We start from the raw sequence: 20,506 nt of genomic DNA, 5'->3' as shown, positions 1-20,506 counted from the left end.
AAGTTCGTGGACCCCTGCTTGTGATCTTTGACCTTGTGGTGATCATCCACTCCCCAAGGGACATCTACCATCCAAGTTTAGTCACAAATGGAGTCATAGATCAAAAGTTATGACCCATAATAGAAAAACGCCATAAAAACTTAACATTGGGCTCTAAAAGTTCGTTGAACCCTGCTTGTGACCTTTCACCTTGTGGTGATCATCCACTCTCCAAGGGACATCTACCATCCAAGTTTGGTCACAAATGGAGTTATGGATCAAAAGTTATGACCCATAATAGAAACGCGCCATAAAAACTTAACATTGGGCTCTAAAAGTTCGTTGAACCCTGCTTGTGACCTTTCACCTTGTGGTGATCATCCACTCTCCAAGGGACATCTACCATCCAAGTTTGGTCACAAATGGAGTTATGGATCAAAAGTTATGACCCATAATAGAAACGCGCCATAAAAACTTTACATTGGGCCCGAAAGTTCATTGACCCCTGCCTGTGAGCTTTGACCTTGAGGTGACCTTCATATAATGTTGGTAAAACGTGAAACTTTGTATGACCCCTCTTCCCTCGCAGTTTGATTGCAACTGAAGCCCGGAGTAAAGAGTTATTGAAGTTTTTGTAGTGTTACGGAAAGACGACGGACGGACGGACGGACGGACGGACGACGGACGGACGACGGACTGACAGACGCCGCAGGCGATCCCTTAGTCTCCCCTCACCTCCGGTAGGCTCGACAAAAACTGCATTTGGGCCTACCTATATCTGGAAATTGAATATAATATACATGACTTTTGTATAATTTTGGTGGGCTGGAAACACATCAAATCCTGTTCAGATTGTATAGCCCTTTATGTTTATGTGATCTCTTCAGACTATACTATTAAAATCACGTTGTCATTATACAGGAAAAAAATTATATTTCCTGCCATCACATGATTTGTTTTATACATGCATGAGGTTAAACCATATACAGAAGCCTTTTCATTAACATAATATTCATTGTTAAGTAGAGTGTAAGCTCATTTTCTGGTTGGGAAGAGTGTTTAGATCAATATCCGACAATAAACTACTTCAGAGTTACGCATAGCATCTTCTTCCATTTTTATTTTTTTACACGAGCCTGCATAATCACGCAATATAGCACACTGCTCGCACGAAGCCTGTATCAAAATGGATCACCTTGGACTCATCTCATCACTGATAGTTGGAGTATATAACGTTCATTTGGTCATAAGTGGCTCTTCAGTATAACAAACAAATGTGAAATTTTCCTGAGAAGCCAGCACAGTGCGACGAATCGAACTGGCTAGAAAACAAACGAATGCGTGACAAACACACCAAACAAGCAAACAGACAGACGTACATACAGACACCAACAATATAATAATGAAATATCTCTGAAGGCAATTTCGCACCCATACTGAGTAGAAGTAAAATCAAATGAATATGATTACCAGGAATTTCATAAAAATCAGACCTGAAAAAATTATGGAGTAAAATATAAAATAAATAACTTGGCATGGTGTCACGAACAACTTGCTGTTGTTTGTGTCGCTTGTAAAGGTGCGTTTAAAATGTTATTAAACCCCCTTCTATATAGAATTAGGAGGGGCGCTAAACCAAGCGCCATTATTCGTTAGGTACCATAAAAACTTTCATTTTATATTTCATGTTTCATTTTATATAAACGGTGAGTAATCTATACGACTGGGTATGACAGACTATATGCACGGCGACCCTGTTTAATCTAATGACTGTAATCTATTATGACTGACATACGTGATACATCATTTTCGTCGAATGCATAACTTAGCATTATAAATTCGGCCAAGTTTTAGATCTAACTTCCCAATACTTATTTAGTCATGAATATAGAGAGAAGTTTTGAACTTAATCCATTGCCAATGTATGTTTGTCAATTCACGATGAAACTGTCATAAGGTCCTGTATACACTATCACATTTTTATACAATGTATTCTTACACACGTCTCTCATTAACTACAGTAACATTAAGTATCAAAATCATGGATCATAATCACATCAACCAGTGATGTGCAATGCCGTTCTGCATAAGCTACAAAATGTATCTTACGTGCTTATAAATTACTGAAATGGAACTGAAAAAAATTAAGTGAAAAGCGCGAGATACTATAATACCAACAGTACTTGCAAACCCCGTATACCCCCCTTTTTTTCCTGGTTATTACATGCTTAACGCAGGGAGGTATACGACCCCCCCCCCCCCAAGCATGAGAAGACGTGCAGACCTCTGGTTGAGAAAAAAAAAAACACACCATACAAGCTGTTTATTTATATTCTAAATGCCATTCCATCATTAAGACATGTTTGGATTAGCTTCAGATAGAGTAAAAATTACGGATCACGGACCCTGTCAAATTAAAAGTGGTAGGTTATTTTATTATAACAATCAGACCTAAAATAAGGTACAATGTAGTTGTGGTAGAATTTCCCTTATTTCATGGAAAAGCGATGTTGTTCGTCATCAATATCCAGACGAGGTGCTGATGATGTCATCACATCACAACCCTGCACCATTGGTTTGTATACACAATTGTAGTTCGACAAAGTCATCTTGCTTCCCTCGAAGATTTTACTCTTTTGATTCTGACCCAATGAGTCAATGTGAGTTATTCTATTCAAATTTCACACATGAACAGGAAATAAAGGTGGCACAGAAGTGGTAATTATAGGCAAATTCCTTTCATTATAGTTTTATCATTCCATTTCATTTCATTTATTCGCTTTTTATTATTCTGTATGACGCAGTACAAGTCATGCAGTATAGACGCGAAAGATATACAGTTTTGTTTGTTTGTTTGTTTGTTTGTTTGTTTGTTTGTTTGTCTTCTTTCATTTCAAGAAAGGACATTACCTTCAAACTATTATGTTCGGGGGGGGGGGAGGTTTAAGTTTGCTAACAATAAATCAAAACAGGATCTTTATCGTAGGCCCTATTACATTATGCGAATAGACCACTGATACAGAATTTCGACATCCTGTTGCCCCTTCTATTGCCATGCACCAGCTTCTTAATTACGTACATGCGATTGTGGCAAATATTACAGTTTGGTGAAACTATGATGTTATTTTCACGTCGGACTTCGCTGAGGCATTCTTTACGTTAACAGTCACCTTGAAGATGTGCAGAATTGCACAATTAAAGACTGCAAAAGAGAAAAAAAAGAGAGAACAGAATATAAATCTTACACTAATTGACAAATAAGTGGGGTTTTTTTCGTGGTTGATACGCCTCATCTTCCTATCATAATACATCATCATCATAAGTCTTCCAAGAATTCGTGTGGAAAGAGGCGACTGTTTGATTTATTTGACTAAGAGTTTATATACTCATATAAACACGGACCGAATCCTGTGAATAATTATAGTTGTTTGCTTTACTTCAACCCTTTTGTTGATATTTCATCTCATTATTGTTATCTATTTATTGATTATTATTATCATTATTATTATTATTATTATTATTATTATTATTATTATTATTATCATTATTATTATCATTATTATTATCATTATTATTATTATTTTTTCCGTCAAACATCATATGAGCAAAAAGTCCTCTGAATGTGTTTGCAGTGCGAGTACTTGTAATACATAGACCCACTTGTTACCCACGAAATTGGAAGTGTCAAAGTGCATATCAGTAAGTCTGGACGTGCTGAAGAACGAGGGCCGGGCGCGCTGCATGTGCGGCTGTTGAAAGTTGAAAGTTGAAAGTTTATTGACTCATCAATCACCCCATTTGGGGTATGCGAGTTCAAAAGCATTATATTATACAAAATATGTGAAAACATTACACAAACATAACGTGTACAGAAACGTTACATACAGGCACCTCCTGCGAGCACTAAAACACTGAACTCATAAATACAATCGTATATACAAAATTTCCTAATATCATGCCTACCAACTAAATTTTCATATCTACACACAAAAAAAAATAAAAGTCCTACGAAAGAGACTGTATTTATAATACTCTTTGAATAAGCCCTATGTGATTAATCACTTTTCAAAATATTTAACAATTTGTCCTCACCATTTAAGGTACTGTTTACCATTGGGAGCAGTGATTTAAAAATTGTTGAGATATCACATATTTTGATGCATGTGTGTAGGTCAGGTGTATCACAAGACATCCTACAAGATAAAAAATTTACAATATAGCCTAAAGTATAAGGAGATATCATTATTTTTCTCAATATTTAGAACCATGATATTATAGACTGTTTAGTCTATAGAGACATTTTATTATAACCATTGTTAACATTTTGTATATTTAACTACTTTTATATACTATAACATTATTGATTATACTGATTCAAATTCTTACATAGATTGTTTCTATCCCTGACTCACATTTTAGAACTACAAGCGTATTTTGAAGCACTAAAGCTGGGTTTTTGTTTTATCTGCAAATGGTAAATTATGCCTTTAATGTCTCTTTAGTATATAGTCATTAAAAAGTAAATCCCTATTTATCATGCGATGTGGGATGATGCGAACCCTATTGGTTCAAGTTCAATAACGTAATCCAGTTCCTTTGCATGGGCCACGCATCTACTCCTAGCTTGCGGTAACGTCAAGGAAGGGCTCGCAAAGAGCAGGGTGTTTTGACCCGGTGAAGTGGTCCCGCCTCACATCCAACTGGACCCCATGGAAGACCAGCTTAGCAGAGCTGAAAATGGGCTATCCAGCCATCTTCTCAGATGGAAAATGAACAAACAGACAAAACACACACACAAAAAAAACACAAAACAAAACAAAGGAGAACTAAAAGCCACTGCTAGGCATAGTGATGCTGCCCTGCCAAAACATCTCACTACTAATCATCACATGGTTTGTTTGATGCGTTCATGCGGCTCGACGCTCCCGTCTCCAAGGAGTACACTCTAAGGAAGCTGACTGTATAGGATATAGAGGTCGGTCAAGTGCAGACTGCGGTGCGAATGATAGGTACAGATGCTCATTCCTTTCTACGTAGCGTAGTGACTTGTAATAAATGCAACGATGCAAGCGCCTTGCGGTTTCAGGAATATCAAAGCCCTTTTCTTCGTCTTTCTCGTCATCAATCTGGCTCTTATATTATCCCTTCTGCACATCAGACAAAAATGGGTGAGTATGAAGCAGTGATAACTCCTTCGTGTCAATTCCTCATTCTCATCACATAACATAATTCAGCCACCCATGCATGCATCACTGTGTGTGTACCGTAACCGAACAAAATGTCTATCTAGCAAATAATATGTCATTCTCATCTCGCCGTACTGTCGACGTAGGTCGATTTTACCGATGTTTATTGAGATCATTATTTCGAATTGAAGTATCTGCACTGATTTGATTTCTGTCGGTCTCAGTCAAAAGGAAATAAGTCGATCGCTCCTACAACGAGACAAACGGCGATCTTATACTACACGGCATCCCTTCCCACGTACTCGAATGAATACTAGTAGTGGATCTGCATGTAGGTGCATAATCAGCCCATGTCCTCGCCTTGCCTGCTGCTACTGCTGCTACATTACCACACAAGCAGACGGTTATTAGTAATCTTGTAGGCAAAGGCATAGATGTGTGTCCCGACTCCTTAGCAACTGCATAGCTGCTGGCGTGATCTTGATTTTGTATTTCCTGCTTGTGTGAACTACTTGTGTCAGTACAAAACTGCGCTCTAAAACAGGATACATGTTGTCTACTTTGCAGTTGGGATGTCTACAATTTCTCTGGGAGAAAATCACAACTGCCCCCCACACTTTCTACTTTAGGTTTTCCAGGCCAATTTCGAACTTTTGTCAGTCCAATTCCTTATTGCTGCATTCAATACAAAGCAGAATTTAGCGTAGATGTTCGTTATTTCAATTTTATGATCTCTTCATTGAAATTCATTTTGGAACATTCAAATTACCTTTAACCTCATTCTAATCCACACTTTATCAATTTGAATTCGTAAAACAAGCACCATTTCGTTATTTGGTCATTCAGTTTAGAATGATAAATTCACGTGATCACGTATATTATGCTGTGTGCGTTCATTCGAAATTCATTTTGGGGAATCCAATTGTTGTTTAACATATTTGCAGTCAATTTAGCACGCATGCTTATGCTATTTTTTTTTTCAACATAGTTATCATTTTGTAAGCATCATAACATTTCATATTTTCGTATTCGTTTTAGAGATTTTGGCACCATTTTTTTTTTCAATGTGCTTATTGAATCTGCCAGTCCGAAGTGCATGTGGTCACAATTTATCTTGATTCCGAGTGTGTGGGCCAGTTTTAGGAAGTCAAGGTTATGATCATCAACATTAATGTTCCTATAATAACATTCTTTCTCTCTCTTCTTGAGATATACGTCTGTATCTAACTTATGCTGTCATGACTGTAAGAAGATCGGATGAAATTAAACTGAAGTATTGGTACATCTAGGCCTATAATGAGATGTATGAAAGAAAATGGGTGTTACAGAACAACAAACTCGAGTTATACAGGGTCAAAAATATGATACCTTTACTGCTTCGACAGTGTGTGGATGAAACAAAAAGTCATATAAAGAAACACCCGTTCAAATGTCCTCACCTTTTCAAAAAATAAATATCACGACGTAAATTTGATGATGAAAATGTTTGGAATCTGACTGCCCCTTCGCGAAATTGAATGATTCAAATGCCCTTTTCGGCGAGTGATGGTGAATTTGAATGAACGTAGAGTACCAGCCAATTTGAATACCCTTTTTACGAATTCGAAAGCCACACGTGCAAATTTCATGGATCGAAATGCTAAATTGAACGCACAAGTTACAATTTTGTGACAGACTGTGAGATAACGAGGGGTTTTGCTTAATTGGATGAACTTTCTGTCAAATGGACTGACAAAAATGCGAAATTGGCCGGGAAAACCTATACTATTAGTTTCAGGGGTATCATTTTGAAGACGTGTCTCAAGTATACTCGGGCAGGGTCTATGGGAAATGCGTGTTGTAGCAAAAACCAGTCCTTCCTTAACGGGTTAAAATAAAGAAGAAGAAGAAGAAGAAGAAGAAGAAGAAGAAGAAGAAGAAGAAGAAGAAGAAAAAAAAAAAACCCCACAATATTGCCCATGACTTCCTGTCGAAGGTTCTGTCCTTAGATTTTTTTTTAATCTCCCCCCCCAAAAAAAAAAGATGTTCCTAGGTCCCTAAAAATTCCAGCTGTCATTATCCATCTCATGCAATATACCTGAAAGAAAAAAAGTGTAAATCTTTCACCGTGAAGTTAGTTGATTAAACATATAGATTATCAAACAGTGATCATGCAGTGAAAAACTCCTCGCTGGATTTTTTTTTCATGTGTGTGTGTTCCTAGGTCCCTATGAAAATGAATGTATATATATATATATATATATATATATATATATATATATATATATATACACTCAGCAAAAAAAAAAAAGAAAGTTAACACTTTTTCAAGTTTATATTACTCATAGAATGTTTGGTGAAATGTTAACGTATTATATACCATATGAAAGGTAATTTAATTGGCTATCAACTTCATAAGTCAATAAAAAGGGAAACTTTACGCATGGGTGAACACCTTTGTTTTTTTTCTTCCAAGGCACAAACGTGAAAATTGCAAAAATGATCAAGTTGTCATTCATGCCTAAATGCTCTACCATGAAACAATAAGAACAAAAGACAAATTTGACACAATGATGAACATGGATTCAGTTGCAAAAATATACCTATGATCTCTATAAATTCTTTAAAGCCCAAAAGATCAATAAAGGCTAAAAATAATGGAGGAAAATGAAGAATGTTCTGTCAAATCCAAATTCACATGAAATGAGAGAATAAGCAACATTAACAAAAGTGGTAGAATTTTGAATTGAATATTCAAATTAGGAAAATTGTAAATTATATTTGGTTCTTGAATTTTTCTTATGAATTCTTAAATTACTAAATTGAATGAATGAAATAAAGATATTTTGTTCATTTAATCATCTTCGTGCCCTTACTCCCTATGACACTTGAAGTTGTAGTTCATTACAAATTCTTATTTTCCGCCCTGAAGTTTCCCACTTTTATTTTGTTTGAGGTTATAAAGAGATTAAGAGAATATAAACTTATTTTGGCCATTTCTTTGTGTCTCTCATTGTGTTAAACTGGTCTTTTGTTATTAGTGTTGTTTTAAAGGGCATTTGCAAATGAAAGACAATACGTCAATTTTTGCAAATTTTACTTTTGTGATTTGGAGGATAAAAAAAATGTGTTCACTCATGCGTAAAGTTTCTTTTTATATTGACCTACTAGATTGATAGCCATTTAAATTACCTTTAATATGGTATAAAATATATTGATTTTCATGAAAATCTTCTATGAAAATTTTGAACTCGAGAGAGTGTTTACTTTCTTTTTTTGCTGAGTGTATATAGATATAAATATAGATATAGATGTAGATATAGATGTAGATATCGTTGGATCCATCGCGTACTTGAGACTCTTTCTTCGTATATATACATATATATATATATATTTCATATGTATCCTATATATATATATATATATATATATATATATATTACATTATATAACCATTAAATAGCATAAGTCTCATTTGTGACCCTGCATCCAAAAACCAACAAAAAGTTGCACACACTGATTTTGTGTCAGTACTCAAAATAGGTGATATGAGTCAGCATAGTCAATTTTTAGTTTCTCATGTTTTCTGAAAGAGAAAGACGTCATCTCCATCATGGTAAGGTCTGGGATCATAAACTGAATGGGAAATTGTCTTGTTAGCAGTTTTTCTAGAACTTTTTTTTTGTAGAACAACGTGATTAGGTGTGTCTTAGAGTAAACGTTTCATTTCTTAAAAACCCTTTACACACTCTTCACTTTCAACTCTAATAACTTTTGAAAGGATGATGCTACTTCTGTGAAAGTTGCCATTAGTCATGAATGGAATGTGTTGATATAGAATATGACCAATTTCGGCTTACTCTGATAATCCTTTCATTGTTTATGCTGTGGAGTTTTATATCCTATTTTTTGTCCCATTCACTGCGCATCTCTCTTGCACGACTCCGTATTTGATATCAAAACGCTTAAATAATCCGTATACTTTAGAGCCTCTTTTCTCAGTAAACACTTTTCCACAGTTTGTGTTTTCTTTTCAATATCTAGATAGGTTAGGATGTCCATTTGAATTGAGTTATACATGTACATCATTTTAAATCTTAAAGTCTGCTCTTTCAGAATCTGTCCTTAACTAAAAATCCATGTGTGTATTGCGACTTTTCTTTTTTGGTTTTGTGGTGCAGGGTCATTTTGAGTGTTTTTGAGTCTTTTGAGTGCATGGGTACCTCCACTTTTTTTCTCCTCAGGGTGTATATAGAGTGTATGTATCTTTATTTTACTGATCATGTAGACAAGAACATGTTGTTAATCCTGTCTAGTTATATATATTTACAACGATTCGCATGTCAAATTCATGATATTGTTTCTTATACATTCTGTTGAAGAAAGAAAGTGAAAAAAAAATAAAGTTTGAATATTGTCCAGTAATTATTTGATAGGAATTGTACAAATAAATGGACAATTACTTCCATGAAATCAAGTGGTCAAAGGTCAAGGTCAGAGGCAGCCATACTCTAGGAAGAAGAAAATAACACATTTAAGTCTTTACTTCCACTTTGAGTGTCCAATGTAAATCGAGTGGATAGGGTGGAAGATAGTCAGCAAACAGTTGCGTAAACATTGCTGTAGTGATGGGTCAAAGGTCACTGAACTTCAGTAAGAATTGTCGTTCTTGTGCCACAACATCAGTTCAGAAGTGCATTGGTCATATCATTTGGTGGAATGGTTGGAATGAAATAAAAAAAAACATGTATTTTAATGATAAGAGTCAAAGCTAGGTTAAGTTCGGTTTAAATGTCTATCAAGGATAAGTCTATACTGATAATATAATAGATTTGGTCTAATGTCTGGAAATAAACTGCGAAATATATATTTCTTTTCATATCAACTGAACTTTTTTGTGTGTGAAATAAGTGAAACTCCATAATATTTCATAATTTCCCTGATATTATTCAAATTTTGATCAAATTTCAACCGTTGTGCTAGAAAAAGTTCACTCTTTCTTATCAGACAAACTTTTAACAGGTCCAGAATCCTATGTGGGAGAAAAGTCTATCTCCTGTCTCTTTCTATTCGAAAACCAAACAATTCTTTTTTTTACATGAATAGGTGAGGAATAATGTAATTGGTGTAGCTTTTAGCACCTCTGAAGAAGAAGTATTAGTTAGTTTATATAGCATACAATGAAAGAGCACAAGTAAGTTGCATCAAGGTCTATTTAAAGTATTCAAAAGGTATATTCTTCCCCATATGTACATTATATCTGCAAAAATGTTGGTTTCCATAGATTTAGTTCAGTGAGGGACACACCACATTGGATAGAATGATTGAAGAGCATGTTTCTCTTTCAATCAAATGACAGGTTAATGGTCTCTAATTTGTGAGTATGTGTATGTACATTTATGTATATGTGTGATGCACACAGGTAATGCTTGCATATAGTGCTTGTGATTTGTGAGATTCTGTGAGGATGGCACAACACACTGTTTCAATGTAAAATGATTCTCTGCACATCAATGTCTTATCTTGCTCATTAGGTCAATAACCATAATTTGTTAATCCCAACAGGTGTGATATTTTTCTTTTGATTTTTAATCATTTCATTTCTCTATTCACAGTTTGGTCATGTTGATGCACCCGTGACATCAACGAACACTTGTAACAGTGATCTTACAAAAAGGGGGCTTGAGACCAGGTGGCGCCATATTCTATCACCTTGGAATACTACGCGCAGGAGACCATATCCAGATGAGCCCATCGCCAAGGGCTCCATTGGTCAGTCACTTGTTGCTGTGGATGTGCAGCCCTTATCAATGGGACTTACTTCAGCGGTCACTAGCGACTATGAACTGATATCTCCACAGCATCCAAGCGTAGGCGATACTCTACACTACCATCTCTTTGCCAAGGATGCCAATGGGCGAGCTCGGTATCGGGGCGGTGATTTCTGGTACGCTGTTCTACAAACACCTAAACTAAAGGTAGATTAATGCTATTAATGTTGAGTGGGTATTTTGTGTGTGTGTGTGTGTGTGTGTGTTTTTAATATTCCTCACTCTGTGTCTGATATGATTATCCATCTTGAATGAGTCAGAATTTGCTCTGTGCAGCAGTTGTTATAATCTGAAATATGTAAAGCATTGCATGACACTTTATTTTTTTTTTCCCATTTGCTGTGTATTATGGGAAAATTGAAAAATAGCATAGCAGTCTCTTCTCTCTTTGGTACATTTTGTTTTCTGGAGACATACTTTTAATGTAGTCACCCTCGATTCATTTGTGCTTTGGCAGTGGCAAATGTTCAGATCAGGAAAATATCTCAAAGATTGACACATGTTTCACACCATTGTCATGTTGACCTTATGAAAAGAATGTAATCAAATTAAAGGAGCAAAATCTTTGAGGTTTTATCAAGGTGGAATTGAAACTTTAAAAGTTACGGAAGTTATGAGTTTCACACGCTTTCACTGAGTAGGGATATTAATGGCAATTGCATTATATGCAAATTAGCTGAGGGGACGGTGTCATTAAGTCACAAGTCCAGTGTCAGTTTGTGCACTGAAATATAAATATCATGATTTTGACTGATTAATTAAGTGCGACATTTTCCCTTGAAAAGTTACATCAACACAACAAAGGATACAATATATGGGTGTTTGTTTTTGTTTTTGTTTTGTCGCAAAGAAATTTCAGGAGATGTATGTGTTTGTAAATCAAACACGTGTGCAGAGACCACGAACTGTATCTCCTTGTCTGATTAACATAATGACTGCTGTATATCACTGTTTTAAAACTTGACAGATTTTGAACATTGTTATTTTGCATTCTAATCAATTTGAAAAAAAATTCTCCCATTAGTCCTATTATGTTCTGGTTTTTTTTCCTCAATAGATGCATGAAACAAAACATTGGACATGATGTGGGTTATTGCACTTACGGCCTCATCACTGGCGTAGCCAGGGGGGCGATGGGGGCGATCGCCCCCCTCCCCCTAAGATTTGGACCGGGGATTTGGGAGGCGGAAAAAAAAATGCGTGTATACTGTATGCATGCACATGAAGCGGGTCTCCTTTGGAACCTTTCATCAAATAAGATTTTTTTTTTTAATATTTCACTCAAAGTGTGCACCAGATCGTTGAATTTCAATTCAAAATATGCAAAATCTCTCGTGCTTGGGAGGGGGATACCCCCTCCCAAACCCTCCCCCTCTGTGCCTCTTTCCATAGCTTGGTACACTTTTTAGATTTACAAAAAATTATGAATAATTCTGAGTGCACAAGACTTATCACTTATATTCGGAAAACTCAAGGTTCCCTCATGTATAAGGGGAATTTCCCCTTTTAATCGACCCTTTCCTCCCTCAGTCCCCCCCCCCCCCATCAGTTTTTTTTTTGTGTGTGTGTGTGTGTGTGTGTGTGATTTTCCAAATGTTGATTCCATCAAATGTGCGTAGACGAGATATCTCAATTTCAACCTTAAAAAGGCAAAAGCTCAATCGGAATGGAATTGGGGTGGGGATAACACTCGCCCACGCCTTCTCCCTGCTCGCCCGCCCCTCCCCCCCCCCCCCTTCCGCCATGCATAGAAGTAGACTGTGGCTCTACCCAGATCGCTTTATTTCAATTCTAAAAACGCAAAAGCTCCGCGAGCGGGAGGAGGAATCCCCCTTCCCCTAAGCTCTACCTCACTAGACTTTATACATACAGTGTACACACAGATGGTGCACATTCGGAATAAGAGCTAAATTCTGTGATTTTATCACTTCGATGAAAAAGTATTGCACCAACAATTTGCAACAGATCGCTGAATTTCAGGTCTGAAAATGCAAAATCACCTTCGTGTTGGAGGGGATATTCCCCTATCAAACACCCTCTTGTGCATGCTTTTTCTGTTTGACTGCTGAACAGACAGTGTTCATGATAATAAAAAGATATTCAGTGTAAGAATTAATACAAGAAGATTATTTAAATGATACCATTTTATAGACAAATTGTTCAATAATAATCTACACTAAAATATACTGCAACTTTACTGTTTCAACTCGTTAAAACACGCAAAAACATGCATCAAATTGCACCATTTGCAACATCAAAATGCAAAAAGGTTCTCACCGTGGGAGGGGGGACACCCCCTCCCACACCCTCCCCTCCCCCTTCGCTCTCTCCGCTCTCTCGGGTTCAGTCACGTTCATGATATTCAGTGAAAAGGATTAATACAAGAAGCGTATTTAAGTGATAGCATTTTATAGGCAAATTGTTCAATGATAATCTACATCCAAGTGGGACTGTTTCACGTCGATAAAACGCGCAAAAACATGCATCATATTTCACCATTTGCACCATCAAAATGCAAAAAGTTCTCACCGTGGGAGGGGTGACTCCCCCTCTCCTCCCCCCTCGCTCGCTCCGCTCGCTCGGGTTCAGTCGCGTTCATGATATTCAGTGAAAAGAATTAATACAAGAAGTGTATTTAAACTATACCATTAAATAGGCAAATTGTTCAATGATAATCTACATCAAAATATACTGCAACTTTAAAAAAGTGGGACTGTTTCAACTCGTTAAAACACGCAAAAAATGCATCAAATTGCACCATTTGCAACATAAAAATGCAAAAAGTTCTCACCGTGGGAGGGGGACACCCCCTCCCACACCCTCCCCTCCCCCTTCACTCGCTCCGCTCGCTCGGGTTTAGTCACGTTCATGATATTCAGTGAAAAGAATTTATATAAGAAGTGTATTTAACTTATACCATTTTATAGGCAAATTGTTCAATAATAATCTACACAGGACTGTTTCACGTCGATAAAACGCGCAAAAACATGCATCAAATTGCACCATTTACAACATCAAAATGCAAAAAGTTCTCACCGTGGGAGGGGGGACACCCCCTCCCACACCCTCCCCTCCCCCTTCACTCGCTCCGCTCGCTCGGGTTCAGTCACGTTCATGATATTCAGTGAAAAGAATTTATACAAGAAGTGTATTTAACTTATACCATTTTATAGGCAAATTGTTCAATAATAATCTACACAGGACTGTTTCACGTCGATAAAACGTGCAAAAACATGCATCAAATTGCACCATTTACAACATCAAAATGCAAAAAGTTCTTACCGTGGGAGGGGGGACACCCCCCTCCCACACCCTCCCCCCCCCCCCCCCTCGCTCTCTCCGCTCGCTCGGGCTCGGTCGCTTCGCTCGGGTTCAGTCGCGTTCATGATATTCAGTGAAAATAAGTAATACAAGAAGTGTATTTAAATCATACCATATTATAGGCAAATTGTTCAATGATATCTACATCAAAATATACTGCAACCTTAAACAAGTGGGACTGTTTCACGTCGATAAAACGCGCAAAAACATGCATCAAATTGCACCATTTACAACATCAAAATGCAAAAAGTTCTTACCGTGGGAAGGGGGACACCCCCCTCCCACACCCTCCCCCCCCCCCCCCCCCCCCCCTCGCTCTCTCCGCTCGCTCGGGCTCGGTCGCTTCGCTCGGGTTCAGTCGCGTTCATGATATTCAGTGAAAATAAGTAATACAAGAAGTGTATTTTGATTATACCATATTATAGGCAAATCATTCAATGATAATTTACATCAAAATATACTGCAACCTTAAACAAGTGGGACTGTTTCACGTCGATAAAACGCGCAAAAACATGCATCAAATTGCACCATTTACAACATCAAAATGCAAAAAGTTCTTACCGTGGGAGGGGGGACAACCCCCTCCCACCCCCCCCCCCTCGCTCTCTCCGCTCGCTCGGGCTCGGTCGCTTCGCTCGGGTTCAGTCGCGTTCATGATATTCAGTGAAAAGAAGTAATACAAGAAGTGTATTTTGATTATACCATATTATAGGCAAATTATTCAATGATAATCTACATCAAAATATACTGCAACCTTAAACAAGTGGGACTGTTTCACGTCGATAAAACGCGCAAAAACATGCATCAAATTGCACCATTTACAACATCAAAATGCAAAAAGTTCTTACCGTGGGAGGGGGGACACCCCCCTCCCACACCCTCCCCCCTCGCTCGCTCCGCTCGCTCGGGCTCGGTCGCTTCGCTCCCTCGCAGACTAACCGCCCCTCCCCCCCCTAAGATCAAATCCTGGCTACGCTGTTGGGCCTCATCTGATGATCTATGACGGGATGCTTTTACACGTACTTACCAGTCTTTCACTGGTATGAAACACTCCTGATAAAAAGAAGTGCAAGAAGACGAAATAATAGCATTTTCTTTTTGTGAGATATCTTGAGCAGATGATCTCAGCGTAACGCGCTCGCCTTTGCCACTTTCCTTCGTTTTTGTCCATGCAGGCAAGCACTGCGGCAAGGATTGTCGACCACGACAATGGGACGTACAGCTTGTACTTTTTGGCAGGCTGGGCCGGCAAGGTGCAAGTGAATGTGACTCTGGTCCATCCGAGTGAGGCTGTGGACTACCTCAGGGGCTCTTTTCGGTTGGTTTTTGCTTCTTGCTCTTAGAGCAGTGATTTTTATCATCCTGTTTTGACAGTATGACGTAGTTAATAGAGTCCCCTGTAAGTATCCTTGTTGTACAGTCTGCCCAAAGTGTTTATTGCTGCAAGAATTGAATTCAATGATACACAGGAAATGTGGCACATTTATCCTGCGTTTTCATTTTTGCACGTTATGCAAGTTGACTTATATTCGTGAAATAAACGACTCGCTGGTTGGAAATCACCAACTTTTGTCCCGATATTTTGTGATGTTTATTTCTCATTTCATTGCAGATGTTTTCTATTTGATTCAATCACTCATGAAATTGTCTACCAAGACTTGATTGGTTAACAAAACATGGTTTGGGATATTATATAGTATTTAGTTTAATCTGTGTTTTCGATGTATCAATGAATCACATTGATGAATCTTTTTATTATCTTGTGATACAATGTTCACAGTTTTAATACAGTAAATCCCATTATAGCAAAAATTGCTGCATAACAAAATTTTTGTTATAACAAAGTTAAAGTTCAGGTCCCAAAGTTATCATCTATACATCTTTGTATACTTTACTGTTTTGCCTACATTGATATTTCGATATAACAAAAGAAAACTGTCGGTCCCAAGGACTTCATTATATCAGGAGTCCCTTGTATAAAACTGAATATTTCTCTGCTGTCACTTTGAATGTGAGAAATGACAGCTGTTTTGATTGAAAGGAATCACTGATTATTTGTTTTGATCTACTAGTGTGTCATCTTTTTTTACGCTCTGTCCTTAACCAATAACTCCACGATCATTTGAGCTCATGATATGATGTAATTGTATCAGGATTTTCCCCATAACAGCATCATCGCATAACTGTTGTGATTCTTATTTTCTCAGACACGAAGAAAAGAAAGTGCAATGGGAAGGGATGTTTACATCTGCAGAGCGGACGGAAAATTCCCTTTGTTGGGTGGCTTACAGTGGTGAATGGTCCAAAGTATGCGAGTACAGGCCAGTGAGGGCGCTATTCCAAACACGTATCCTATGCTCACCACCGCCTAGTCTGCCATGTAACACCCTGAGGGGCTTGAGGGGAACGACAACATACAGGAACCAGTTTGAGCGAGTTCTCCCCAAAGAGAAGGCCTACTTATTTCAAGAGTAAGAAGTCTATATTATTAGCAAATTCATACCTTACTTCTTTATTTGAGAATGTGAATGTAAAAACAGTGTCTCAGACCTGAATTGACCTGACATTGGAGGTCTCGGTTTATACAAAACCCAGACTTTGCAACAAACGCTCTGCAATGTAGCAAAGATTTGTGAATTATTCAACAATGCATCAATTGTTGAGTTTTGGGCCTTCGTACTATATCATTGCCAGTTGTAAAAAAAGTACAACAAAGTAAACAGGAGAGGCAGGGGCTTGTTGAATAAATCCTCCAGCGGAGAAGAGAATATTGGTTCAAATGAATAAATGCCATCAGTTTCTCTTGTTGGTCCAACACTTCCTGTTAACTGGAATAAATGTATGACATGCATGATACTACTTGAGGTGCCAAGTCTTCCTGATCTGCAGGAGGTTCTGTGAAAAATTCAAATTATTTTCTTCAAATTGTGACAAAAGAATATGAAGGCCTTTCTGCTTTGGTAATCAGTTTTGCCCACCAAGATGAATTCAAATGCACAATTGTCTTCTAAGATAGCAGATAGATAATCTCCCTGACTTTAACATGTCAATGTTTGCAGCCCTGCATTACGAGGTCATCTCTCTCTTTTTTGTTTGTTTGCCCATATAGTACTTTTAGAACTGATTTGAGTGTCAATAAAGTTTCAGTTAAGGAATCAAGGGCATTTTCTTTTGACATGCATCTCCCTTGTTCCCACATTAGTAGAGCATGTCCCCTTACTTTGGTGAACCTGTGCTCACTCTCTTCATCTTATTCTCAGATATCCTCAACTATTACGAGAGAAGATAAACCTATAATGCATACAGGAGCTTGGAGGGGCCTTTATAAAGTCACTTGGCTCCTCAAAGTTGTGTAGGTAAAATGATTAAAGTGAATTATTCAGAATAATGGAGTGAATAGATAGATTTGGTTCTACTTCTAGCACATAATGTTTCACAGTAATGTATTGTTTACATCAAGAAAGTGTGCTCTTTTCCCACTGTCGTAATCATTGTTTGCAGAGGTTACGTGCACGCAAAATTGCAGTTTTCAAGTTCAGTGACCATCCAGGGTGAGTGAAATCAAATTTGAAAATCATCCATGAGTGTAAGCATCCCTTTGCTGTTTTGTAACACAGAAATTATGCTAAAATCACACAGTATGTCTTTATTTATTTATTTATTTGTTTGTTTATTTATTTATTCATTCATTTATGTATTCAGTTTTCTTTACCCAGGGTAGCCCCATCAGTGGTTTACACACTGTTATCCTAGGGGGCCCTGCAACAAAATGACAAAATATAACAGTTCAACATACACAAAATAACAAATCAAATCAAATAGTGAAAATGTTTTCTACTCAGAATGTGCTTCTTCAGAAACAGTAGGAAAGTCGTGAATGTAAATCTCAACCTTTAAACTGTTCTTTTTTTGTGCATCATGGAATAATGTAGAGGACAGAGTAGTGACATATACTTAGTATGCCACAATTTTAAATGGAACTTGATGCGAGAATTCATGTTTTCAGGATGTAGAATTGTGTCCTAGATAAAAGCTGTCCATTACTGCAGTATATAGTAACCACCATGACAATTCCCCTCCCCCTCCCCTACCCCTGCTGGTATGAGAGATAGAAAATGACCCAAATTTTGGCAAAGGTAATCTAAAAGTAGTTCACATATTGTGAAAATTTTGATTGCCTAAGTGCATGTGAATCCTCATGTCCACCACCACATGGACCCATTTATAACCATAGATTTGGTTTAAGTTACTTTTATGAATTGTACGTGAATTGGACTTATTTTGAAAACATAATATACTTTATAACCCTCCCACCTAAAACTAGTTGTCAGGCCCATACAGGCTCATACTGAAAACCAGTTGTCAAGGTCAACTTACAGAGGAATGATGCGAGTCCAGCAAGTTGGTAGAAGATGAGGGCTAATATCTTGTTTTAACTGAGTGTTCAGTGGTGTACATCATCTCATGTTTCTGAGTTTATGATATCTTTTTGACAGCCACCCGTGAAGGAAGCAAGGTTTTGGATAGGGACCTTCTCCTGCTTCCCACCTGCCAGCCTGACCTCCCCGTCACATTTTCAGATGGATTTTGGTTTGGAAATCGCTGGCACTCACTGGTCTGCAGCCCCCAGGTGGAATTTCGCGGTCCAAGCATTCGCAGCTGCCTCAAGCACCAGAACGTGTTCTTCACTGGAGATTCCACTACTAGGCAGTGGTTCTCGGCTGTAGTCAAAGCCCTGGGTCGTAGTAAGCCAGAGGACAACCAGTTCAAAAATAAGTCGTTCTATCTGGAAAGAAGGGACACGCAGAGTGACATAAACTTCAAATTCATTTTTCACCCCTTGTCACTGCATCCCCACGCAGTGTTTGTCAACCTCTCTGTCGTCAGGTTCGAAGCCGATGTTCTCCTTGGACTTCCCCGAGATTCCTGCAACCATGTGGTGGTATTCAGCCCGTGGGCTCACTTCCCGAATTACCCCTGGAGGTCCTACTTGGAGTGGCTGGAAGGGGTGCGGGACGCTCTCCTGGTTGCGCGAGAGAGGTGTCCAGGTCTGAAGTTTGTGGTGAAGACCCCACATCCAGTCAACATGCAGCAGGAGATGAAGGCGCGGGACTGGATGTTTTACCAGATGAGAGCGGCAATGTTCGATGCCTTTTCTGGTGTTGGCGCCCTCTTTGTCGATACATGGGACATGAACCTTTCCTACCCGTCAGCACCCAGCAACATGCATATGCCAGACAAAGTGATATCGGAAGAGATCAGCCTGTTCTTGTCCCATCTCTGTTCGAGATGATGAATGACCGTGAAATTGATTTTCGCAATCTTGTTAACTTGTTTATGTATGTGCGTGTGTGTGTGTGTGTGTGTGTGTGTGTGTGTGTATGTGTGTGTGTGTGTGTGCATGCCTGTGTGTATATGAGCTACCATATAGTGCAATAGTGTGACCATGAAGACTGTATATAAAACACATTTAATAGTCCATTCTTGACAGTATTTGGTGCATATCAAAATCATGTCTTCCCTTCACTTAGATGAATTTGTTCAACTATTCTTCTCCAGCAATGTCTTCAGTAGTTGTGGGTACGTGTAATGGATGTGAGGGCAGTGGCAGTTAAATAACATAGGAGTGATGGCTGTGTAGTTCATGTAGAGCTACATAGTTGGAAGTATCAGTGGTCATGTTGAGGAGGAGATAAGGAACATTTCAACTAAGATGCAGAAGGCATCAAGTCAGGAGAAGTTGAGAAATAAAGCTCAGAGTAGTCAATATTGCAATACATTGTATTCTTCTCTCTTCATGGAGATGAAATGATGTTGAGATTGTTGAAATTTAACATATTAGCTATTTGAAGCGATGAAGGTAATGATACTCATATTAGTGGTGCTTTTGCTATGCATAATGTGTTTTTTGTTCACTTGCCAGCTCACTCATTTGCACATCCATTCTTTTGCAAAAAAATAGCTAATTTGTTAAATCTCATAATTTCCTTATTTTTCTAAATCCAATTTTGATTCAAATTTCATTGCTGTACTCATACATTGATCTATTTTTTTTCTTTTTAAATCAAGTTATTTTAATAACCTTTTAGAAATATTGAGGGCACATGACTAGAACTCAGTGTTGCGGATAACTGAAATCGTTTCAGCTTGAATGTTTCATAATTGAATCCACCCTCTTAATCAATGTCTCACAGGTAATAGATAGGTCAT

The 20,506-nt window shown here is 37.9% G+C and overlaps 1 protein-coding gene across 1 annotated transcript; it reads left to right on the top strand.

Moving 5' to 3' along the window:
* Window positions 1-4,888: 4,888 nt before the first annotated feature.
* LOC139708208 (NXPE family member 1-like) lies at window positions 4,889-19,589 on the top strand. The gene is made up of 6 exons (XM_071620184.1): window positions 4,889-4,939; window positions 10,760-11,122; window positions 15,472-15,614; window positions 16,504-16,767; window positions 17,798-17,847; window positions 18,793-19,589. Exons 1-6 carry the CDS (start codon window positions 4,889-4,891, stop codon window positions 19,587-19,589), a joined length of 1,668 nt encoding a protein of 555 aa, XP_071476285.1.
* The last annotated feature ends 917 nt before the right edge of the window (window positions 19,590-20,506 follow it).

Source organism: Diadema antillarum, unplaced genomic scaffold (assembly GCF_040938485.1).
Source record: "Diadema antillarum isolate AM-2024a unplaced genomic scaffold, OU_Dant_1.0 scf00000036, whole genome shotgun sequence".
Classification (NCBI taxonomy): domain Eukaryota; kingdom Metazoa; phylum Echinodermata; class Echinoidea; order Diadematoida; family Diadematidae; genus Diadema; species Diadema antillarum.
Note: the sequence above shows the minus strand (reverse complement) of the source record. Positions and strands in the feature narration are given on the sequence as shown.